A 25506-nucleotide genomic window follows, 5' to 3' on the forward strand; every position below is an offset into this window, starting at 1 on the left:
GCAGTGATTTCAACAGACTAGCGTGAAGACATTATGCTCTAGAACAACACCGCTCCGTGAACTAGAGCTGATCCAGTACCGTGCAGGGCAGTGATTTCAACAGACTAGCGTGGAGACAGCACGCTCTAGAGTAGCACGGCTCCATAGACTAGAGCACAGCTACAACACAAATCATGAGCAGCACTGGCCTATGGGATCCAAATCTGGACAACAGCAGCGGGAGCATGGGCAGCACATCCCCCTGAGCCACCAGCCCGAGATGCTGAACTGTCACTGCCCAGCCCGTGGGAACACACCCCAGCTGAACTGCAGAAGCACAAAGCCCTCCCCCGGCTTACCCAGTCTGGACAAGCCCTAAATGAACAAGCCTAAGGCGCTAAGGAAGCCGTGTCAATGGAGCAAGTGCAGAGAGGGAAGAGACCAGGCATGCAAGTGCTGAGCAGGGAATCCCTGAAAGGCCTTTGCTGAGCTAGCCACTCGGTGCCTGTCTGTCTCTGTCTGGCATGCACAGGCCTCTCCACACACAGTGGCTTGCTTGCTGCCCCCATGGAGACATGGCATCTGTATCCCCTCACTGGCACTGCCGGCAATGGGGCTTTACCTTTCTCTTGGACCTCAGGCAGCTGCTCAAGCAGAGGCTGATAGTGCTCGTTGTCCTCGGGCCCAACCTGAAACAGAGACTAGCAGGTGTGAGAGCACAGGCCCGAGGGCAGGCAGGGGGGTCATTCCAGACACAGACCAACAGCAGAGAAACCTGTCACCTCCCTGACTGCCCTGGCCAGTCCCCCCGCTCCCCACTGGCACTGCCTGAGGCCGGGGCACTTCCTAGTTCTGCATTGGCCTGGCGCAGCAAACGTGGCGTCCCTGTGTCCGAGCGGGCACAGCCCGGCGAGTGGAGCGTTTCTCGTTCCGTTGGCCCTGTTCCCCGCCACTCCAGCACTGCCTATGCCCTCTCCATTCGCGCCTCCCCGGCCACACCCAGCCAGCGACGCCCCATTGGTATCACCTGCAGGAAAGCTGCCAGCACTGCTAGGCCACCAGGCTGCCTCATTGCTTCCTTGATGCTCTGGTAGCTGGGGTTGTAATAAACCACATGGAGCTGGAATCAAAGCACAGAACCCTCTGAGGCCCCACTGTGCCATGGGTGAGGGCTGGACCGTCCTGCCCCAGTCCCCGTGGGCGACACCTAGGTCTGGCTCCTCTCCATTAGCAGTGCCTGGAGCTTGGTCCCCTGGCCAGAGCCCCCCAGGGGAGCGCCCTGAAGTGTTTACAGTGATCCGAGCATGCTGTAGAGCCCACCCTGAATGAGGCTACACTGCCACCAGCCTCCCCCCACGTTCTGAACATGGCTCAGGTCTCAAGGGCATCTCCCTGGTGCCTCTGTATCTGGGACAGCAGCGTGCTGGCAGCCTGGCCCAGCGCCTGCCCTCCCTCATGCACTGGGCCCTGGTGGCAGAGGCAGGTGGGTAAAACCTGTTAGGAACCAGCCTCAGGCAGCAGGCACCTCTGTGTCTAACACAAATAGCCCGTCGCTCTGGGCTGGTGCCAGAGAGGCGGGCACAGAGAGCTCCCCCCACGAACACCCCTGCCCTCGCATGCCAGCAGAACAGATTAAACTAGCTGCAAGTGCAGTGCAGCCTGCACTGGGGAGCATTGCCTTGACCCCTCCTTGGGTATAGGGTCCCCTGGGACAGCTGGGGGCTGGTCCCCTCCTGGGGCAGTTTGAATGGGGGCCCTGGGCCTAGGTGGGGGTGAGATCTCTGTGCCCCAGCACCTGGTCAGCCTCGGGGCTAGCTGGCTGCAGAGCTGTATGATTGTTTAGCCTGGCCACAGTGGTGTGTTTATCCATGCCCTCCACGCTGTGTCCCGGTGCCTGGCTCCAGGCCAGTCTCACCCCACCCCCATCCTGCTGGCACAATGGCCCGTCCGTGGGGGAGGGGTCACCTCTCTTGTATTCCAGGCGCTTGTTTCCTCGGGCCCCTGGCACCGGGCACTGGAGCTGCGCTCTCAGAGGACTGAGCCGAGAGCAGAGACCATGGCTGGAGCATCCTGCCGAGGCCAAAGGGGCAGCCCCCAATGGGTTGCCTGTGAGCTGGGGATGCCACATCCCAGGTGGAAACAGCCAGACCGCGTAGGACTGACATGAGCACAGCCAGTACCAGGCACAGCTGGGGAAAGTCCAGGAAAGTCCCGGACGGATCTTTACCTCCCCATCATAGCGGCGTCCATCCACAGTGTGTTCTGAGCCAGGCCCCTCCGGAGAACCCCAGTGCAGGTGCAGCTGTGACGCTCTGTACTCCTGGGGGTAGCCGCTGGCAATAGTCAGAGAGCTTGGCAGCTCGAGGACAACTGCAGGAGCGAGGGAGTGAACGGGCAGAGATGGGCTGGCACCAGGGGGAGGCGTGCTATGGCGAGCTGATCTTATTCGGGGACGGGGTTAGAACCCCAGAACCCCAGGGCGGGCAGAGACCTCAGGAGGTCATTGAGGCCAGGCCCCTGCCCAGAGCAGGACCAAGCCCACTAAGGAGTTTGGCTGTGAGAGGGGACGGCCCAGTGTAAGGTACTGGGAATAGTGTTTGACAGTACCGTGCAGCACCCCTTCGCCCTGTACAGGGGTCTCTTTCTGAGCCCGCCCCAATGTGCTAGAGAAACACCATGGCCCACCTGTGGGGGTGGGGGAAGCAGGGCGATTGCCCAGGGCCTCATGGAGCTAAGTTGCTCAGGCTGTCAGGGGCCCAGCTTCAGCCTTACATGGTGGGGCTTGGCTTTCCGCCTTGGGCCCCAGTGAGTCTAGCTCTGGCCCTGCTTGGCGCCCCCCCAGTACCTGCTCACAGCCCCGCAGGGGCCCCAGGCCGAAAGGAGCATGTAAAATAGCTAACGTGCTGGAAACCGACAGCTCTCACAAAGCAGCTGCCAATGGGGATCCTCATTCCGCACGGGGTTGCTAGTGGGGTTCTTCAGGGACACTAGTCGACAGTTTCATTAACACAGCCAGTAAGTCGCTGCTGGGGGTGCAGCCTGGCGGAGTGGGACAGCCAATGTGGATCGATTGGTGAGCTGGGCCCAAACGTGCGTTAATGCGGCCAAACGCCAAGGAACAAGAAATCCCGGCTCCACTCAGACTGGGAGCCACGTCCGGGAAGCAGCGACTCTGACACAGACTCAACAGGGGTTAATGTGGTCCGTGGATGTCTGAATGGGGGTGGAGCAGGGAGGTGCTTTTACCCCGTATATGGCATTGGGGAGCCTGTGCCTGCATCCAGTCCCAGGGTCCATGTTGAAAACTAGAGGATGAAGAAAGCGCTGCAGAAACTAGCCGAGTGGCGCAGCAAATGTCTCCTTGAGAGACCTGGATCTCTTCAATCAAAGAGCCACCTTGCTCACAGTGCAGGGTTTGGCTACAGCACATGAACTCCCAGGAAACTCCGTCCAAACGAACGTTTACAGTAGATGAGTGAAGCCCCAAGAAACCCGTGTGGACACTGAATCAGAATTAAAGTGAACTAAGCAAAACTGCATTAAGATCACTTTAATTCTGAGTAGGCGAAAATCCACAGGAGTTCAATGCAGTTTAACTAACCCACTTTACATTCATATGTTGAACTTATTTGGATTAATTTTCCTGTATGCCCCTGGCTAAACAAATCCTTATTTACCTCGTCACCCTAGTCCAAGTTCTTTCTTGGGAAGAAAATGCCAGGTTCAAAGGGCCTTTTACTCTAACAGAGAACGGCAGACCAAGAACCAATGGCTGGAATCTGAACCCACATGTATTAAAATTAGAAATGAGGCACAAATTCGGAAGCCTTGTTGACTGGAGATTAACTCATAAGAGCTAAGAACATAGAATGGCCAGACTGGGTCAGACCAATGGGCAGGGGCGGATGAGAGCGCCGCGAGGCCCAGGGCAGCACCGCGGGGCCCCGGGCAGCAAAATTTTGCAAGGCTCCTCCTTTGACACGGCGCATGCAGGGGGCCTCGGGAAGCGCGGGGCCTGGGGCAGCCGCCCCGCTCGCCCTGCCCTAAATCCGCCGCTGCCAATGGGCCCTCCAGCCCAGTACCCGGTCTGCCCACAGCGGCCAATGCCGGTGCTCCAGAGAGAGGGAACACAACAGGGAATCCTCACTTGATCCCTCCCTGACACTCATTCCCAGCCTCCGGCACAACGCCTGGCACACAGTGCTAGAAGCAGCATGGGGCTCCATGTCTCGTGCACATCTTCACGCATGGCTGCCTGGCTGGAGCCAAACACAAGTGCTGAGACTCGGTGCAGGGGCCTGTGCCACACTGCAGCTCGGACTAGGGATACGCTGGCCCCTTGTGGCCTTGGACTCCAGGGCTGTGTCTAGACTACATGGCTCCATCGAGGGAGCCATGTAGATGAGGGTTGTAGGCAAAGGGAAATGAAGCGGCGATTTAAATAATCGCCGCTTCATTTAAATTTACATGGCTGCCGCGTTGAGCCGACAAACAGCTGATCAGCTGTTTGTCGGCTCAGCGAGCTAGTCTGGATGCTCCCCTGCCGACATCAAAGCCCTTTGTCGGCAGCCCCGTTATTCCTCGTGGGATGAGGTTTACCGGGGCTGCCGACAAAGGGCTTTGATGTTGGCAGGGGAGCGTCCAGACTGGCGCGCTGATCAGCTGTTTGTCGGCTCAGCGTGGCAGCCATGGAAATTTAAATGAAGCCGCGATCATTTAAATCGCCGCTTCATTTCCCTTTGCCCAATACCCCAGGCGTCTATGAAACCTTTAGTAGGCAGCCAAGAACAAAACAGTGCACCCAGAGCTTACCCGTGCTTGCCACCTTTGCTGGGGCCTGCTGGGGAGATTGAGCCTGTAAAACCGAGAGCTCCCCCAAAGCCAGCACACCTGCCCTGCGCCCCACAGCCCCCCTGCAGGGAGACACTGTGGACTGGAACAGACAAAAGCACCCTCATCCCCAGCCAGGGCTCCTTCCCTGCCCCCTACAGTGCCTCCTACTGGGAGAGGTAAGGAATGGGAATAGCTGAGAGCTCCCCAACAACCTGACCTGCCCCATAGCACCCCCTGCTGGGAGAGGCAGGGGCTGGGGCAGCCAGTAGCTCCCCACACAGCCAGTGCCCTGTCCTGCATCCCACAGCTCCTCCTGCTCTGCTCCCTAGTGTTCCCCGTGACGAAGCTATGAGAAATGGCTCTACCTCCCCCCCTCTGCACATCCTGTGAGGTGCGCACGCGCCATGAGCCCCGCACACATTGCTCAGCCCCTGGCACTGACCTGTGTGTCCGTTGTTCTCTAGCCTGAGCTGCTCGCGAGGGTCCAGTCTGTAACCAGCTAGCTCAACGGGCTGCAGCTCCAGGCTGACGCTTGTGGAACTGGTGTCAATGTTGATGGGAGACTGCATCTGCCCGCCGCAGTCTGGGAACATCGACGCCCACTGGGCCACGTCTGCGTGGGGAAGAGCGGCAGGTCAGCGCGCCCATGGCAGCAGGGAGCTGCCGGGGAAGGCATGGGCAGGAAAGATGGGGAGGGCTCATGGAGACCCTGCATGCAGCACTCACAGGATGGGGATGTCAGAGGCCTGCAGGGAAACGACACACGCTGCCATTTCCTCTTGCCAAGTGCCGCCGGGATTGTGCTAGCCACTGAGTGGGCCTGGGTGCAGAGCAGTGTGGTTACTCCCACCCAGTCCAGTCACTGATACCCCCTGAATTCCACCCCAGAGCATGGGGGAGGGAGACAGCCTCTTGCCCCGCCTCATGACTCCTGCCCTGGGCACAGTGCTTTGGGGGGCTGCTGCCCGGCTCTAGCTCCCTCCAGGGTGCTCAGACGCCTTGCAGGCACAGCACTGCTCCTGTCTGAGCTGCTAATGGCCGAGCCTGCTCCGCCAGCCAGAAGTGACGGCCACCACCCCTGCTGGCATCGCTGAGCAGCTGTCACAGGGCAGGGCTCGGCACACTGCTGGGCACATCTGTTTTAAGGCGTGCTGGACAAGTGGCGAGAAGATGATTTGCAGCCAGACCTGTGTCATGTTACTGAATTTTAAAGGGAGCAGCCAGCTCACTGCTGTGCCGGGGGGGGGGGGGGGCAAAGTCTGTACAAAGGGGCCATGTGAGGTGTCAAATGAACACTTGTGTTCTACTGATTCTGTGTCTGCTACTCATGTACTTGTATGCGAGCTGAGTGTGGAGTTACGACTGTGGACTCTGTGCTTATACTGGGCATGTTCTCTGCCGAGACAGAGCAGTGGGCTCTACCCTGCCTGTTGTAAAGAGCAATTGGCCAATGACTAAGCTAATTGGCGAGGCTCCAGGGACAATGTCTCCCAAGGTGCCCAGTACACACCTGAGGGATACAGCTGCAAACCTGCCAATATCATGGCTGCTGCCATGGGACACAAGGATAGGCCACTGGGCCATGTGACCCACTCCAGCTTGGGAGATACCAGGGATGGATATAAGATGCCATGAGGCCGTCTCCATCTTGTCTTCAATTCTGCTACTGATTCCAGATGCAGCCTTGCGAGGGACAGCGAGCCCGGGAGAATCATTAGCCCATCCTGAGAGGAGGTGACAGACTGAACATACTTCCCCAGTGAGTCAAATCCAGCCTCGCCCTCCTCATGCAGCTAGTGTGGCAGGGCCTGGGGAAACTGAGGCGCGCACACACACAGCATGACTACAGAGCAGCACACGACAGTAGTGTCACATATAACCCATAAGACAAATGGTGAATGCAACGTCAGAATGGACACAGGGTTACAGAAACAGACAGCACCCCCTCTATGTCACAGCGGGCGGGGGGGGGGTAGGGTGCAGGAGCAGGCTGTGGGCAGGGTGTTTGGCCAGCAGGGAGAACGCAGGAGTAAGGGAGGCTGTAGGAGCAGGCTGGGAGTAGGGTGTCTGGCTGGGGGGGCAGGGTGCGGGAGCAGGGTAAGAATAGGAGTCTGGCTGGGGGGCAGGCAGGGCCAGATTAAGAGGGAGGCTAGCCGGGCAGCTGCCCGGGGCACTGACCTATGGGGGGCGCCTGATGGCAGCTGTAAGGAGCCCCGCATGCCTGGCCATGAGGCACCCCTTAGAGCTGCCATCAGGCGCTGCACACCTGGGGCCAGGGGCTGTGTGGAGCCCTTTAGAGCTGCCATCAGGTACCGCGTGCCCGATTGTAGCTGCAAGGTGCGCAGCGCACCGGGGGGCAGGGCCATGCATGCACCATGCGCCTGGGGGCAGAGCCGCACATGCATTGCGCACCCGCTGCCTGGGGTACAGGAATGGCTTGAGCCGGCCCTGGGTGCAGGAGCAAGGGAGGGTATAGGAGCGGGATGGGGGGGCAGGGTCTCAGCAGAGGGGATGTGTTGAGGGGTGGGGGGCAAGGGGTCTGGGCATGAGGGGAGGGGAAGGGAAGACACTTACCTGCCTTTGCATGCCCCCCCCTTTCACTCCCAGCACCATGTCCCAGTCACAGCCAATGGGATCAGTGGGGAAAATCTCTAGACATCTCGTCCGTGTGTTGCTGTTCCCCCCACCAAGGGAGGGGGCGTGGCAGTGCACGGAGCCGCTTCTGGCTCCTCTTCTTCCCCGCAAGCCAGATTCAGCAGGGAGGCTCAGGGCTCTCCCCTCCCCCCAATGGGGAGCTGACGCTGATGCTCCAACCTCGTGGGAGGCAGAGGCTGCAGGGCCATTGTGGGCTCCCCGCTGCTGGGGGAGGGAGGGGAGCTGAGCTCGAGCCTTGGCTCACCTGCAAGACATCTGTGGACTGCAGCTGGAGAACCACTGGTGTAGGGTGGAATACCTGGGACTCATTTAGGGGAGCGCTTGGACAGGGCTTTGCAATGGGCAGCCAGGGAAGAGCAGAGCGGTTTGGGGCGGATGGCGGAGAGATGTTCAGCACAAGCCCCAGGAAGCAGGGTAGGATGTGCATGGAGGGTGGAAGCTGAGCTTTGTGTTAAGAGACTTTCTGAGTGAGCATCCAGGGTGGGCACGAGAGGGGTCTGATGCAGGCAGAGCATGAAGAGATGTAGTTAGGGATGGACATTGGGTAGGATGGGCCCATGGGACGGTTTACATGGTTCTTCTGCTTAGGGCGTGACTCACATTAAGAAGCTAGGGGAGCAGTTTAGGATGAATACCCAGGAACTGTGGTCTGCAGTGAGCACAAGGGAGAGACTGGTTCTCCCTCGCCATCCATCCTGAACATTTCTCCCCTGGTGCTTATCCTGATTGGCTGCTTCACACACATGCTCTCCCATATCTATGCCCTTTCTGGGCATGTACCTGCAGGCTGTGTCTAGACCGCATCCCTTTTCCGTAAAAGGGATGCAAATTAGACACATCGCAATTGCAAATGAAGTGGGGATTTAACTCCCCCCCACTTCATTTGCATAAACATGGCTGCCGCTTTTTTCCGGCTCGGAGCTTTGCCAGAAAAAAGCGCCAGTCTAGACGGGGATCTTTCGGAAAATAAAGCCTTTTCCGAAAGATCCCTTATTTCTTATTTTAAGAGGACCCTCCTCCCCTGGATCTCACTCTAAGCTGCTTGCCCCACACAAGGCAGGGGACTGGAAGGGATGACCTTGCGAGATACCATCCAGTTCTGGTGCTATGGGATTCCTTGTCACATCTGCCCCCCACCGCTCTTTGCAGCTGTTTGCCTTTCACAGAGCCCCAGATGCTTTCACACAATTATTCCCGACTGATCACCACAAACTGGCCATACTTAGCGCTACAGGGGCCACAGCTCAGCCCTGTGCCAAATGCCCCCGTAGCCTTAGCCCAACACAGTTCTGTGCTGTACTGAAAGAAAAGAGACGACGTGTTTCCGAGCCAGGGGTCGACGTTCCTACAGTGGGAGCAACCCCAGGTCTGTGTGAACACAGGGCTCTGCTTCCAGCGACTCCAGAGGTTAGTGATTTGCCGCTCAGTGAATGAATGAACCTTTAAGCCTTGGGAACCCGAGACGGACGGACAGGGAGGAGCCAAGAACAACATCTGAGAGGGTCACCCCGTGCTACTGGAATCTGATGAGCTCTACCTCACCCCAGAAATTCTTGTGAGCCATCTGGGGGTTGGTCCCAGACCCCACCTCTGCTGCTGAACATGGGCCAGGCACAGCAGCGCATGGGAGTGAGCAAGGCAGCCCTGTAATAATTAACCCTGCTGGCACAGGCCCAAGGCCCGCTGTGTGATATGAAAGGGTAAGAGTAACCACAGGATATTTACCTGCATAGCTCCAGGGACCGTGGCCAGGACCTTGAAAAGAGAGAGAGAGAGAACATGAGTGGAGGCTGTTTGCTGGCAGCAAACAAACCAGTTCCAGGCAGTCCTCCAATCCCCGCCCAGGCCCAGCTGGACTGCCCCACACTGGCTCCCAGTTTCTCACCCTTCCCCCTCCCTTGCTCAGGTGAGAGGTGGCAGGACGCACGCTGAGAAAGGCCCTTTTGGAGGGTCTCTCTCCTGCTCACTCAGCCCAACATAAAGCATCCGGAACATTCTGGAAACTGTTACCATTTTTCAAGGACTGGAGCCAGATGAAATGGCAGTGTGCCAGCACCAAGACGTTGTGTAAATGCTCCGCTGTGTGCCCAGCTAGCACCAAAGCAGCTCCGTCTCCTCTTGCCCTCTTCCGGGCCAGTGCGCTTGACGAGTAAGGACTGAAGACATATAGCTTAGTAGGAAGGCTACACTTTCCCTTGCATTCCTAATGAGAAGTAGCTGCAGAAACTCCAGATCATGAGCTCTGGGGCATATAAACAGGAAAGTAGGCTAGGCAGGTGGTTTTACTTGTGTATACAGCATTGGCAAGACCAGTCAGTTCTGTTGTCCACATTTTTAAAAATCTGTTGAAAAATTATAAAGGGTGCAGACAAGAGCCTCAAAAATAGCATGAGGGCTGAAAAAATGCTTTAATCTGAAAGTGGTAAGGCACTCCATCTCTTTAACTTATCAAAATGAAGAGAGAAGTGATCTGATTACAGCATACAAGGACCTTTCTGGGGAGAAAAATACCTGGTACTAAAGGTTTCTTGAATCTAGCTGGGAAAGTCAAAACAAGAACCAACAGCTACAAGTTAAAACCAAACACAATCAAACAGAAATGACGCACAATTGGTAACAGCCCTTAAGCACTGGAACAACCTCCCAGAGTGGATTAAGAACATAAGAACGGCCATAGTGGTGTGCCAGGATGTAGTCACAGAAGTCCCCTTAGGATTATTCCCTGGTGTGCTGATCATGCCACTGATGGTCACCTTTTTGCTCTCTGGGGCTACCCACGACCCTGTCCTGTTGGACCAGAGCCTCTGGTCTCCCCCAGAGTTGGGGTTGTCAGCCCACAGCAGAACAATGCAGACACTGACCCTCTTCAGCTCTAGAAGAACTCAGTTCTAGGGCACAGCACCTGGGAAACCAACCTCCAAAAGGGATCAAAACCCCAAATAAATTTATTTGTGTAAAAGTTTTACATGTGGAAAGCTCATAAGGTTAGTTCTCTTTATCAGTGAAAGAGAGATATGCACAGTGGTTGCTCTTCCCCAGATAGCAACAATTTACATTGGGCCTGATAAGAAACAAGTGTTTTATTAAGTGCAAAAATTAGGATTTAAATGTTTGCAAGTGAAAACAGACAGATCAAAGTAAGTTACTTAATTAAAATGAATAGAAAATGCATAGCTACTTCTAATTCACTTAAAAACTTGTTACAAGCAAATTCTTATCTTGTACAGCTGTTCTTATTTCAGGGATAAGCTTCAGATCACCCCCTGCGCATGCCTATGGGCAGCACACACGCCTCTTCTCCCCTCCCCTCAGGCTTGCAGCACTCACGGAAGTACATGGGCATGGCAGCAAGCTTGTCTCAGCAGCATGCGGGGGCAGGGAGCCCGGCAGAGGCTCCCACTGTGACAAGGGCCGGATCTGGAGGCTTGGCATGCTGGCCATATTTTGCCCGCCCCTGCTCGAGGACCAACGCACAGCAGAGATGTACATGGCTCCACGTCAAATGGGGTGGGAAAGCAGCAGATGCCCATGTCAAACAGGGCCCTGTGCTTTCCTGGAAATTAAACCTCAGCATGACAGGGAAGCGCACTGCGTACAAGAGCCCACCAGCACGGGTGCCCACAAGTGGCGTGGCTAACGTGGAGAGAACGTTCAGCAGAACTTGCAGTTTGCTTGCTGACTAGCAGCCCCGAGCGTCACACTAACCCCTCCTCTGCTCAATTCATACAGTCTGAGGCCAGACAGGACCACTGAATTATCTAGTCCAAGGGGCTCAAGTCATGGCCCGTGGGCCATCTACGGCCCCAGCAATTCCACAGTCTGGCCCACGCACAGCCGTGGGCATGTGAGTCCCTGCATCCCTCGGAGGGTGGGGCTGTCCGTATCCTTCCCTCAGTTCAGCCCTTGCTCCGCCCTGCCTCATCCCACCCCCTCTCTCCCATTGCACCCCTCCCCAAGTCCTGTCCCTCGAGGGATGCAGCCTGGGGGATTACTGGGAGCCTGGCACAGCTGCAGGGATGCGGAGCTACGCAGCAGCCTGCTCTGCTCCACCATCATCTCCCAGGCCAGCCCGGCTGCTCTGATTTGGCGCAGGGGCAGGAAGCACAGTGCTCTAGCCTCAGCGTGGGCAGGCTGCTGTGACTCCCGCTTCCCCAAGACTCCTGCTGCTGTGGTGAGTGGGGGCGCTAACCCCTGCTCACGGGTTAACCTGAGTAGGGGGGACTATTCCATTTATAGGGTGATTGGGGCAGCTGCAGGGGTCCCCCTAAGCACAGAGCCTAGGGCAACCGCATCAAACCATCCTATGGATAGGACAGCGATGGGCAGCTGTGGGGCCCTCCCTGTGCACATCCCCCCCAGGCATCCCTGCAGGCCAGGGGATTTCCCCGGAATAATTCCCAGAGCGGGTCAGTTAGACAACACCCCATGCTCACTTTAAAACGGTCAGAGATGGAGAATCCACCGCCCCCACACTCCTTGGTAGACTGTTCCAATGACTAATTATTCACACTTGAACTTCGTTCCCGTTCCAGTCCGAATATATCTAGCTTCAGTCTCCTGCCACGGACCTTTCTCTGCTAGCCTGAAAACCCCAGATTACATATCTGTTATCTGCCAGGGGACCCACAGAGTAACCATGTCACCCCTTCACCTTCTCAGCTAAGCTAGCAGTGAGGCTGTCTACACTTGCAGGGTTCTTGTGCAAAAACTTGCGGAGCTATGTCTACAGTGCACGTGCGTTCTTGTGCAAGTACATTTATAGTAAAGTGTCGGAACAGAGGGCTTCTTGAGCAAGAATTATTCCTGTCCCCATGAGGAATAAGCCCTCTTGTGCAAGAGCACTTAGAATCATAGAATCATAGAATCATAGGACTGGAAGGGACCTCGAGAGGTCATCGAGTCCAGCCCCCCGCCCTCAAGGCAGGATCAAGCTCCGTCTACACCATCCCTGACAGATGTCTATCTAAACTGTTCTTAAATATCTCCAGAGAGGGAGATTCCACCACCTCCCTTGGCAATTTATTCCAATATTTGACCACCCTGACAGTTAGGAATTTTTTCCTAATGTCCAGTCTAAACCTCCCCTGCTGCACTTTAAGCCCATTACTCCTTGTCCTGTCCTCAGAAACCAAGAGGAACAAATTTTCGCCTTCCTCCTTGTGACACCCTTTTAGATATTTGAAAACCGCTCTCATGTCCCCCCTTAATCTTCTTTTTTCCAAACTAAACAAGCCCAGTTCATGAAGCCTGGCTTCATAGGTCATGTTCTCTAAACCTTTAATCATTCTTGTCGCTCTTCTCTGTACCCTTTCCAATTTCTCCACATCTTTCTTGAAATGTGGTGCCCAGAACTGCACACAGTACTCCAGCTGAGGCCTAACTAGTGCAGAGTAGAGCGGCAGAATGATTTCACGAGTTTTGCTTACAACACACCTGTTGATACAACCTAGAATCATATTTGCTTTTTTTGCAACAGCATCACACTGTTGACTCATATTCAACTTGTGGTCCACTATGACCCCTAGATCCCTTTCCGCCATGCTCCTTCCTAGACAGTCGCTTCCCATCTTGTATGTATGGAACTGATTGGTCCTTCCTAAGTGGAGCACTTTGCATTTCTCTTTATTAAACCTCATCCTGTTTACCTCTGACCATTTCTCTAACTTGCTAAGGTCATTTTGAATTATGTCCCTATCCTCCAAAGAAGTCGCAACCCCACCCAGTTTGGTATCATCTGCAAACTTAATAAGCGTACTCTCTATCCCAATATCTACATCATTGATGAAGATATTGAACAGTATGGGTCCCAAAACAGACCCTTGAGGAACTCCACTTGTTATCCCTTTCCAGCAGGATTTAGAACCGTTAACAACAACTCTCTGACTACGGTTATCCAGCCAATTATGCACCCACCTTATCGTGGCCCTATCTAAGTTATATTTGCCTAGTTTATCAATAAGAATATCATGTGAGACCGTATCAAATGCCTTACTAAAGTCTAGGTATATGACATCCACCGCTTCTCCCTTATCCACAAGGCTCGTTATCCTATCAAAGAAAGCTATCAGATTAGTTTGGCATGACTTGTTCTTCACAAACCCATGCTGGCTATTCCCTATCACTTTATTACCTTCCAAGTGTTTGCATATGATTTCCTTAATTACCTGCTCCATTATCTTCCCTGGGACAGACGCACTTGCGCAAGAAGGCAGTGTGGACAGGCAACAGGGTTTTCTTGCGCAAGAAATCCCTATGTCTAAAATGGCCATCGGAGCTTTCTTGCTCAAGAGAGCGTCCACACTGCCATGGATGCTCTTGCACAAAAGCACATGGCCGTGTGGATGCACTCTTGCGCAAAACAGTTCTTGTGCAAGAAGCCTTCAGTGTAGACATAGCCAAGATGTGGCTTCACGAGGGCCAAATGAAGGGGAATAATCACTTCTCTAGATCTGCTGGCAATGCTCCTCCTAATGCACCTAATCTGCCATTAGTCTTCTTGGCTACAAGGGCGCCCTGTTGACTCCTATCCAGCTTCTCATCCACTGTAACCCCCAGGCCCTTTTCTGCAGAACTGCTCCTTAGCCAGTCGGCCCCCAGCCTGTACCAATGCTTGGGATTCTTCTCTCCCAAGGGCAGGACTCTGCACTTGTCCTTGTTGAACCTCGTCAGATTTCTTTTAGCCCAATCCTCCAATCTGTCTCTGGACCCGATCCCTGCCCTCCAATGTACCTAATGAGCTCTCTGCTAATCCTTTTGCCTACAGCAGTGCACTGGTCACTCATTTTCAGCTGATTCTTCACCAGTGTCCCCACATCATTTCCAGCATCACTGCTTTCCAGAACAGAGCCCCCCAGCCTGTAAGTATGGCCACAGTCTGGTGCCATTTTAGCTATACTGAAATCATAGGCATGCGCAGCACTTTTCATTAGGGTGTGCACCCAAAGAATTTTTTTAAATATACTCTTTGACCCCCATTAGCCACACCCCCTGGCCTCCATTAGCCACGCCTCTGGAGGTAACACTTTCTGGGCAATATGGACACATGACCTGAAGTAAAAGGTGTCATGTGACCCCCCCAAAGACTTTTCCCACCATCCTCCTACCAATAGGGATTAGTTTGGCCCCCACCAACTCCCCTTCATGCAACTATCTTGCAATTGCATTAACCCAATGGGTGTCACATTAACTCGGGGGCAGAGAGGTTGGGGGAAGTGTTCCCTCTAAGAGTTTCCTCCCATGAGCACAATACATTTTGTGTTGTGCACCAGTACTGAGTTTCTGGCTTGTCTGGATGTGCCACTGTGGCACCCAAGTTATTATATATATAGTAGCCCAGTGTTTGTGTGTCTGTAACGCTGATGTACATGGCCATGCCCCCGGTCGTGTATGTCAGTGCCCCGTCCCCCTTCCTCTCGCTCCGTGGCGGCAAGCGGCCGCAGGGCCCCCGGACACCTCCCCCCCGCCAGCTCTGCTTCTCTCCCCCTTCCTCCGGCCCCCCCATCCTCCCCTCCAGCCCCACAGCCCCCGATCCCGCTCCCCAGCTCTGCTTTCCACCCCCCTTCTGGCCAGCCTCGCCCCCTTCCCCTCCCTGCTTCGTGCGCTGTGGTGCGCTGCACTGCTCCCAGCTGAACGGTGCTCCTGCCAGGCCCTGGCGGGGAAGCAAGCGGCACTTTGGGGTCCACGCTCACCACGCGTGGGGACCAAACAAACCCAAGTGTTCCCAAAGGGCCACTTGCCACCGCTTGCTCCCCCGCCAGGGCCCAGCAGGAGCGCCGATCAGCTGGGAGCAGCGTAGCACGCCATGGAGGGGGAGAGAGGGGAAGGGGGCGGGGCAGGGTGCCACGCAGGAAGGGGAAGGAGGCGAGGTTGGCTGGAAGGAGGATGGGAAGCAGAGCTGGGGGGAGATCAGGGGCTGTAGGGGAGGATGGGGGAGCCTGGAGGAAGGGGGAGGGAAGCAGAGCTGGGGGGGATCAGGGGCCGTGGGTCTGGACAGGAGGAGGGGGGCAGGAAACAGACCTGGCGGAGGGGAGGGGTGCAGCCACGGGCCGCTTGCCGCCACTTGCTCCCTCGCCAGAGCCCAGCTGAGCACTGCTCAGGTGGGCCCAGTGGGACAGGAAGGGGGGTGGGGCGGTGATGTACACGGTCAGGGGGTGGGGCCGTGTACGTCACCGCCCCCCCTTCTTCCTCCCGCCGTGGTGCTGAGTGGTGCGCCCCTCAGCCAGGCCGCCGCGGGAGGAGGGTTGGCCGTGTACGTCACTGCTCCACCCCTTCTCCCCTGCGGCGGCCCAGCTGAGCACGCAACACTCAGCCGAGCCCCCACGAGAGAGGAGAAGGGAGCGGGGCAGTGACATACACAGCTAGGGGGCGGGGCTGTGTACGTCACCGCCCCCTTCCCCTCCCGCTGTGGCACTCAGCTGGGCCGCAGGGGGGAGCCAGCAGCGCAAGGGGCTGTTTGGGCTCCCCCGGGGTGGGAGGGGAAGGGAGGGCAGTGACGTACACATCCCCGGCCCCAGCCATGTACATCACCACCCCGCCCCCCTCCCTCGCAGCAGCCTGGATGAGCAGGCAGCACTCTGCCAAGCGCCATGGCGGGGGGGAAGGGGAACGGGGGTGGGGAAAGACTGAGGGGAGAGAGAGGCAGGAGGAGGAGGAGAGAGAGGGAGAGTGAGAGGCAGGAGGGGGAGAAGAGAAAGAAAGAGACAGAGAGAGGCAGGAGACGGAGGAGAGCTGAGAGAGGGGGAGGCAGTAGGAAGAGAGAGAGACAAAGTGAGAGAGCTCAGGAGAGAAGACCTGAAAATCCTGTTTTATGACGGGCTAATTGGCTAGTTAATAAATATCTTATGAACCTCTAACTTTTCCCCTCTGCTGCTGTCTCCTTCGCTTGTCCATCAGCTCCCCAGGTCCTTGCTGCCCCCCCAACCCCTCATCCTCTTCTGCTGTCCTGACTCCTGCCCTTCTCACTGCCCTCAGCCTTCCTGAGACCTGCCCTCCTCCACCAGCCCTTCTCTCCCCCCTGTGCCCACTCCTCCAGTAGCCACACTCTGATCGTGTGAGCTACCCTCCTCATCCCCTCTTCTAACACCTCCCTCTGCACACCTGCCCTGCCTCTCTCCTCTGGTGCTGGTCCCTCCCCTGCAGGTGTCTGCACTTCTGCTTCACCCCCAGAATCCCCTGGCACCTGCACCTTCCCTTACCCCTGCACCCTCCTGGTGCCGCCCCCTTCCCTCACTGCCCCTGCCCCCTTTGCCTTCTTTTTTCCCTGATGCCCACCCCCTCAGCCCCCATTCTCCTCATGCCCCTCTGTGCCCTCACATGTACCTTACTCCATCCCCGCATTTCTCATGCCCACCTCTTCTTTCAAGCCTTCTCCCAGCACCTCCCCTTCTCCCCTCTAGCCCCCAAAGCCCTTCCCCTCTCATCTCCTAGCATCATCCTGTCCCTCCTCCCACTGACACCTCCCCTCCTGCCCTTTTCCTCATTGTCTCCACTTGCCCCCCTGGCATTTGTCTCTCTCCTACACCCTGTCCCTTGGTGCCTTCCTCTTTCTTCTCCTGACCTGCCCCCCCTCCTCAGCACAAGCCCCTTCCTCTCTGACCCTTACCCCCTATTTTCCCTCCTCCTCCAGCAGCCACCAACCAGTCTGTAACAGAGTTCTAGGGTCGCCCTGACTGTCACCCTTCTGGTGCTCCCCCTACTCTGTCTCTTAGGTTTCTCAGCCCCCTTTTGGGCCACACCCCCCCTGCAGTCTCTGGTTCCCAAAGTTCCGTCAGTCCCCATCACTTGGTGCCTGCACCGGGTCCAACTCGTAGGGTTGCCAGGTAGACCCTTCCCCAAAAAAACGGACACACTTGATCTTGGGCGGGGAGGTGGGGGGGAGGAAGAGGGACTGGCTGGGGGACAGGGACTGGCCGGGAGGAAGCAGGGGGCTGGGGGGAAGAGGGGATGGGAAGCAGCTCGGGGGGGAAGCAGCTCCGCCCCCCTCCCCTTCCCGAGGCCAGCCACGCTGCCTCCGACCCCCTCGCCTTCCCTTCCCGAGGCCAGCCACACTGCCCCGACCCCCTCCCCTCCCTGAGGCCAGCCACGCTGCCTCTGACCCCCCCTCTCCCAGGCCAGCCGCACTGCCCCAACCCCGGCCCCCTCCCCAGCCTTCCCCAGGGCCAGCCACACTGCCCCCGACCCTAGCCCCCTCCCCTCCCCTTCCCGAGGCCAGCCACACTGCACCCTCCTCCGGCCCCCTCCTCTCTCCTTCCTGAGGCCAGCCATGCTGCCCCCTCCTCCAGCCCCTTCCCTTCCCCGAGGCCAGCCGTGCTGCCCCATATCCCCTGCCCGGGGCACCCCCCCGCCTTCCCGCCCGGGGTTTAAACTCACTTCGCTTGATGAGGAGGCTGGGTGACGTTGCTGCATCCCTGCTGCCTCTTTCCGTGGGGTCCTAAGACCCGCCGGTTTTGGCCACGCATGTACGGCAAATCCAGTGCGGCGTCCGTTCCCCAGAGCGCCGAAGTGGCGCTCCTTCACTGACGCCCCCTTTGAAATATTAGGGTGTGCCTGGGCACACCCAGCACAGCCCGTGCACACGCCTATGATGGAAATGCACATATTTTGTTTGCACCCAGCTTGCCCAATGCTAGAGATCACTGTAGAACAGGGACCTGCCCTCTTCACTAGGCGGCACTCCCAGCTGCCAACCATCACTCCCTGCATAGGGTGCTGCTTTGCAGGGCCCCAAGGGATACCCCTCCCCTCACTGTGCTGGAGGTAGGGAAGATGGACCCTACATGACAAGCAGCTTCCCACATGCACCTAAGAATTATTCTTAGTGAGAGTCAGGCAGAACAAATTCCACTGTGCAGCCTCCCTCCCACCCCCAAGGAAAATGTCCGGCTGGCAGTAAGCATTCCCTGAGAGCCATTGCTCTGTCAATTGGTCTCACTTGGAGACCACTGTGGGAGTGTCCAGTAACAGCACAGCCTCTGGCCAGGCCACCTCGTGCTGTGATCCCATCTGCTCTCACAAGCTTACATAGAGCTGGGCCTGATCACTAAGGCTATCTCGATGCTGCCCATCGTGGGATGGGTAACTGGGGCTCCTCTGTCTGCCTCCCCGCAGCCAACTGTGGCAGGGACTATAATACCATGGTCCTGTCAACTTGCAGGCTTTAACAATCCCACAGCACTTTGCACAAGGGATGTTAACGGAGGGGTCCTGATCCAATTTCTGTGCCACCTAAATTCCCACTGTGTTTTTAGTCAGGTGCAGTTTTCTTCCCATCAGAAATTGCTGAGTAGCATTGCTATTCACTGTTGAACAGCTGCCACCTACCACACCAGGGCTATGTTTACACTGGCGGGTTCTTGTGCAAGAACATCTTGCGCAAGGGTTCTTGTGCAAGAACTCTTGTGCAAGAACGCGTCCACACTGCTTTTGTGCAAGAGCATCCATGGCAATGTGGACGCGCTCTTGCGCAAGAAAGGTCTGATGGCCATTTTAACTATAGGGCTTTCTTGCACAAGAAGCCCCTGCTGCGCATCCACACTGCCCTCTTGTGCAAGAGCTCTTGTGCAAGAGGACTTACACTTGTTAGAAAAGAGCGTAGCTCTTGATCAAGAAGCTCAGTCCTCCAATGCTGTACTGTAAACCTTCTTGTGCAAGAACAGGTGGGCAGTGTGGATGCTCTGTTGGTTCTTGCGCAAGAATAGCCCAAAGGTGGACACATTTCAGTGATGGGTGACATGATCACTGACCTCTCATAGGGAGCGAGGCTTCCATGGCTATAACTTCAAAAGCCTCAGGTGAAAGTTCAGCTGGGCACCCACCAGATAGGTCACCACATTGCCAGGGCAACTGATGGGGCCAAGAGTTTGCAGTGGTGAGAATGCCAGCTGGTGACTCCAGCCAGACACACGAGGCATGGTCTAACCTTTTCCAGCCACATGTGGATTTTTTTCATCCATGTGCAAAATCATTTTTATATGTACCGAGGCACATGTGAATGTGCACCACCAAGAGAAACACAAACCTAGCTGTGGGCACTCTGCTAATCAGCTAGGCACCATTGGATTCTCTCCCGAGTGGCCACGCAACCGCCTAGCTTACAGGAAGTCCTACCTGGGACCCAAGCCCAGCCCATCCCCCCACACCAGACAGGCTGCAGCTCCCCATTCTCTAAGCTTCACTCAAGTACAGCATGAAATGCTGCTGCTGCTGCTGCTGCTGCTGCTGCTGAGGCTGAGGATCCTCTGGCAGCCTGAGATTCAGCCTGAGTTTCCCCTGTGTTCATTTCAGCCTCTTTCTCTAGTTATTGTAGACTTCTTCCCCCTTCTCTCTCCCCCCCGCTCCTTTCAAGGATGCCCATCATGGCAATGCCTGAGAGGGTGTCAGGTCCATTCCCTACTTATGGCCAAGTTAGGGCAGGAGCTGTCATTAAAGGCAGGCTGGTTTGCATGTCCACACTGCTTCAGCAGTGAAAGCAGAGCCAGTCTGCTGTCCAGGGAAGGTGGTGGAAAGACGGTGGGTTGGAACCAGTCCTGTGCAGAAAAGCAGCTGAGCCAGAAGGCTGCCCCTAGGAATCAGTCAAGAACCTAGAGGAAGAGCAAGGACAGGGTAAGACTCTTTCTTAATGAAGAGGGGAAAAACAATAACTGAACAGGTGGAAATGGCAGAGGTGCTTAATGAGTTCTTTGTTGCAGTTTTTCACCAAGAAGCTTAGTGGCAATTGGATGCCTAGCACAGCAAATACCAGTGAAAAGTAAGTAGGTTCAGAAGTTAAAATAGAAAAAGAGCAAGTTAAAGATTACTTAGCCAAGTTAGCTGTCTGCAAGTCACCAGGGCCTGATGAAATGTATCCTAGAATACTCAAGTTGATTGCAGAGATATCTGAGCCATTCACTATTATCTTTGAAAAGTCATGGAAGACAGGAGAAATTCCAGAAGACTGAAAATGGGTAAATATAGTGCCTATCTATAAAAAGGGAAATGAGGACAACCCAAGAAGCTACAGACCAATCAGCTTAACTATTGTACTAGGAAAGATAATGGAGCAAATCATTAAGGAATCCATTTCCAATAAGGTGATATGTAACCATGGATTTGTAACAAACCAACCAACCTCACAGATTTCTTTGATAGGGAGCAAGCCTTGTGGATAAAGGGGAAGAGGTAGATGTGGTATACCTAAACTTTAGTAAAGCATTTGATACAGGCTCCCATGACTTTCTCATTAATAAACTAGGGAAATACAACCTAGCTAGGGCTGCTGTAAGGTGGGTGCATAGCTAGTTGGATAACCATTCCCAAAAAGTAGTTATCAATGATTCACAGTCATTCTGGAAGGGCATACTGAGCGGGATTCCACTGGAATCAGTTCTGGGGCTGAGTCTGGTTCAATATCTTCCTCAGTGATTTAGCTAATGGCATAGAGAGTACATTCATAGGCTACGTCTAGACTGGCATGATTTTCCGGAAATGCTTTTAACGGAAAAGTTTACTGTTAAAAGCATTTTTGGAACAGAGCATCTAGAGTGGCATGGACGCTTTTCCGCAAAAGCACTTTTTGCGGAAAAGCGTCCATGCCAATCTAGGCACGCTTTTCCGCAAAAAAAGCCCCGATCGCCATTTTTGCGATCGGGGCTTTTTTGCGGAAAACAAATCTGAGCTGTCTACACTGGCCCCTTTACACAAAACTTTTGCCTGAATGGGAACAGCATAGTATTTCCGCAAGAACACTGACAATATTACATGAGATCATCAGTGCTTTTGCGGAAATTCAAGCAGCCAGTGTAGACAGCTGGCAAGTTTTTCCGGAAAAGCAGCTGATTTTCCGGAAAAACTGGCCAGTCTAGACCCAGCCATAAAGTTTGCAGATGATACTAAGCTGGGAAGGGTTGTAAGTGCTTTGGAAGGTAGGGTCATAATTCAAAATAAACTGGAGAAATGGTCTGTGATAAATAGGATGAAATTCAACAAGGACAAATGCAAAGTATTCAATTTATAAGGGAAGAATCAATTTAACATATACAAAATGAGAAATGACTGTCTAGGAAGAAGTACTGTGGAAAGGTATCTTGGGGTCATAGTGTACCACAGGCTAACTATGAGCCAGCCTTGTGACACTGCTGCAAGAAAAAGCAAACATGATTCTGGGGTGTATTAACAGGTGTGTTGTGAGCAAGACATGAAGAGTCATTCTTCTGCTCTACTCTGTGCTGATCATGTCTAAACTGGAGGATTGTGTCCTGTTCTGGTGCCCAGGGGCGGCCCCAGACTAGCTGCCAGCAACTGGCGCCCTAAGCAAACCATGCAATTGGCACCCCCACCTCCAAACCACTCAATGATATTGCGCCACCATTTGGCGCCCCATTTAACTTGGTGTCCTAGGCGACCGCCTAGTTCGCCTGTATGGATGGGCTACCCCTGCTGGTGCCACATTTCGAGAAAGATGTGGAGAAATTGGAGACACTCCAGAGAACAGCAAGAAAAATGATTAACGTTCTAGATCACGAGGGAAGATTGAAAGAACTGGGTTTGTTTAGTATGGAAAAGAGACGGCTGAGCGGGAACATGACAAGCATTTAAAAGGTTGCTATGAAGAGGAGGGAGAAAAATTAAAATTATTTCCCTTATTCTCTGATGACAGGATAAGAAGTAATGGGCTTAAATTGCAGCCTGGGATATAAGAGACACGTCCTGTCAGGGGGGCAAGCACTGGAATAAATTGCCTAGGGAGGCTGTGCAATCTGTCACTGGAGATTTTTAAGACCAGATTAGAAAAATGGCTGTCAGGGAGGGTCTAGATCAGGGGTGGACAACCCATTCTGGGCAAAGAGCCAAAACAGCAGTGGATCCAGCACAAAGAGCTGGGGCAAGGTTGTCGAGAAAAAAAAAACCCAACCCTGCCCCGTTTGCCCCTTTAAAAGATGCCTCAGTTAAACGTGTTTTGAGGCTTTTTGGCCATAGCAGGCTCCCGCTGCTGCCACCATCTTTATTCCTGAAGCTTTCATGGCTGCACCAGACGGCCCCCCCACCCAGGTCAGCACAGGGAGCCGGGAGGAGAGGGCTGTGTTTGGGGACCCGGGGGCGGCTTTCGAGCCATGGGGGGGCTTCACAAGGGGGGAGGGAAGAGCCGCCTGCAGCTCGCGAGCCTTGGGTTGGCCACCCCTGGTCTAGATGGTGCTTGCTCCTGCCTGTCGGGGTCCCTTCCAGTTCTGTGATTCAGACCTTTGCCTGTAAGCCTCCTGTGTGCTGGAGTGAAACAGGACAGCCACCTTACCAGCCCCTGCGGGTGGGGACTCAGCTGTGACACCTGGCTAGACAGAGCTACGCGTCCTTCAGCGTAAATGACTCTCATTAACCCTTTAGGGCAGGGATGGGGCGCCTACACTCCACGGGCTGGATCCAGCCCCTGGCTTCCCTTGGTCCCGCTCGCAAGGCTTGGAGCTCTGTCCTCCTTCTCTGTGGGGGAAGCAGCAGGGAGCCCCTGTGCGGCTGGCTCTGCCTGGTGGGGGAAGAAGGCCACTCTCCATGCTGGTGTTCTGGCTACAGGAACAGCAGCACAGGGAAATGAGCTCTCACCTGCCCAGAATTATGACCAATGGGAGCAGCAGGCGCAGTGCCAGCAGAGCACTGCCAGCTTTTGTTGCATGTATGTGAATGAAATCTAAACTATTCATTAACTTGGGAGGTAATGAGTGTGACCCTTTGGGATTGGTAGAACTTTCTTATATGATGAATAAGATTTTCAGTGATGTGGGTATAGACCTAGGGCAGGGTTGCTTTAAGGGACTGGGTAAGTAATAAGATATCACAGAGGCTGTTTTGTGCTGACTCGGTAAAACTAAGTATTGGACTATCCACCGGCTTTGGCGATCGTTTGCCCCATTCTTTGAAATTCACCCTCACTGAGTGACCTCTGTCAGCTCCCCTAGCACCTTGGTCACACAGGCTCTCTGTGCATCATGTTTCCCATCCTTGCCCTCTACCCCCCATCTCAACCCCACACACAGGACTTTAGGGGATTTTAGGGCTGAAAGCAGGAGCTCAAGACATGATTAACCTGGGTGAAGTGCCGTGGCCTGTGTTGTATATAGCCTAGACAGCCTTGAAATCTGCTGAGTGCGTCAAAGGAAGGAAGTGCAGCAGCTTTGGGGTAACATCCCTTCTCGCTCAGCCACAGCTGCAGTCAGCTTTCAGACACCAAACTTTATTAGAACAGGCAGGAGAAAGCTTCAGTGGCAGCCCTCTGGTTCAGCAGCCTAGCACTGTTCTGGACTGGATCCTGCATACACACATGGCCTCTGCCTCCCGCCAGCTTTGCCAAAGCTGAGTGGCACAGGACAGGCCCCTCAGCCACAGGCAGAGCACCTGCAGCTGGCATTACCCTGGCACAAGACCTCCAAGATCCCCTCTCCCAATAACTAATGTATCCCCTCCATCAGTGCCAGACAACACCAGGGACACCTAAACCCCTCACGTCAGGGCAGGCTCCCGGATAGTCGCTCCCAGGAGATGAGGAACTCTGACTTCCCAGGTTTTCATCCTCCTCCTCCTTGTGGGCATAGCTTTTATGCTGCCTCCTACGCCTACCTCTCTGCCCTGGCATATGCTCCAAAGACACTGCTCAGCTGATGCTCCTTGGCACCTTCTGCACACGCCCCATGTTCTCCACTGCTCACTGGCCTCTCCACCTTCACATGGCTCAGACTCAGTATCTCCAGATCTCTTGCCCTTCCACGCAGGCACAGCCCATAGGCACAGCTCTCCAGTGCACACCCTGGGCACCACCCAGGCAGGCCTCACTCCTTCCCAGTCTGAGCTCTGACTGCACAGTAACCTCAGCTGGGTTTAGAAATATCGCTCTGTTGCAAACCTCGGTGACCATCTCTAATTTGCAGCTGGCAGCTCATGTTGCTGCAGGAAACATTCCTGTGTTCTTAGTCAATGGATGGCACAGGTCCTGGTCCCTGGGAATTGAGCCAATTCTGTACAGTGGCCTCTGTGCTACTCGGGAGGAAGGTGGCCGAGGGCAGGCATGGACCAATTCCCCTCCCAGCCACAGAGACCCCGGGTCCTGCAGGTGCGAGGAGCTGGCCAGAGACTGGTCTGAGCAGGGGAATGGAGCAGGCTGGCTGCAGTGAGACTGAGCTGGGGGGACTCGGAGGTGCAGAATGAGAAGGAGGGTTGGAAACGGAGGGAGGTGAACGTTGTCCTGAGACAGAGTCCCTGGGGAGATGCCCCAGGGTGGGAGGGGCCCCCAGTGGAGTCTCACCTACCTTCTTCCCCAGGGAAATGCTTCTCTGCCCATCACTCTTGATAGCTACTCTGCCCAGTCTGTCAGGGCTGCAGTCTCCATGCCAAGCACAGGCTGGGTGGCTGCATGCCCGAGAGGTGAGGGATTTGGCAAGGAGGGCTCCGAGGGCTGGGGAGCTGCAGGGGAGCCTTGGTCAGGCACAGGCTGAGGAGCCCATGCTACAAGGGGAGCAGAGAAAACCTCTGGCAGAGCTCATGCACAGTTTGCTGACACAGCCATTGCTCAGCTGTGGGGTACAGTGATTCCCTCCCCCAACCCTTTGCAGCGAGGTGCTCATCCATTCTGCAAGGCACATTCCAGCACTGAACTCAGACCAGCTGGCAGAGGCTCAGCGAGACAGGTCCGAGCTGCCTCCCCCACGCTGCACGTCCCACAGGAGGGCAGCCCATTCCTCCCATCAGGAGAGCCATGATCACCTCGCTACGTAGCATAACGCCCTGAGCTGAGCCCCTCCCGGGACAGGCAGGACAGCTGTCAGTGCCTGCTCCTTCATGGCAGCAAAGCCCAGCCCAGCCAGGCCCTGTGCTGCCCCAGGAAGCGAGCACTGAGATGGGGGAACCCAATGAACACCCTGGTTCCTGCCCCGAGTAGCAGTTACCACTGGTTTTTACAGCACCAGTGGACAGAGGCCCCAGGGAAGAGTGGGTCTCTGCACGGACACACAGCCTGCCCCACAGACCTTGCCAGTGGATTTACATGCCTGCAGCTCCTCCTGATGCTGGCCATTGGAGCACACC

General features: G+C 55.3%; 1 protein-coding gene across 7 annotated transcripts in view; it reads right to left on the minus strand.

Moving 5' to 3' along the window:
* The window catches only part of CA9 (carbonic anhydrase 9), a 55796-nt gene that overhangs the window by 20082 nt on the left and 10208 nt on the right, over nucleotides 1–25506 (minus strand). For 4 of the 7 annotated variants that reach the window (XM_075914753.1, XM_075914747.1, XM_075914751.1 and 1 more), the window contains exons 2-6: nucleotides 9193–9222; nucleotides 5255–5425; nucleotides 2207–2349; nucleotides 1007–1099; nucleotides 602–668 (exon numbers count right to left, since the gene is read on the minus strand). In XM_075914753.1, the coding sequence (XP_075770868.1) occupies nucleotides 602–668; nucleotides 1007–1099; nucleotides 2207–2349; nucleotides 5255–5425; nucleotides 9193–9222 (504 nt within the window). Of the gene's footprint in view, nucleotides 1–601; nucleotides 669–1006; nucleotides 1100–2206; nucleotides 2350–5254; nucleotides 5426–5538; nucleotides 5633–9192; nucleotides 9223–9477; nucleotides 10106–25506 lie in introns of those variants that run through there. The other 3 variants (XM_075914748.1, XM_075914750.1, XM_075914754.1) reach the window with 3 other exon arrangements.

The sequence above is a fragment of the Pelodiscus sinensis genome, unplaced genomic scaffold (assembly GCF_049634645.1).
Source record: "Pelodiscus sinensis isolate JC-2024 unplaced genomic scaffold, ASM4963464v1 ctg72, whole genome shotgun sequence".
NCBI lineage: Eukaryota > Metazoa > Chordata > Testudines > Trionychidae > Pelodiscus > Pelodiscus sinensis.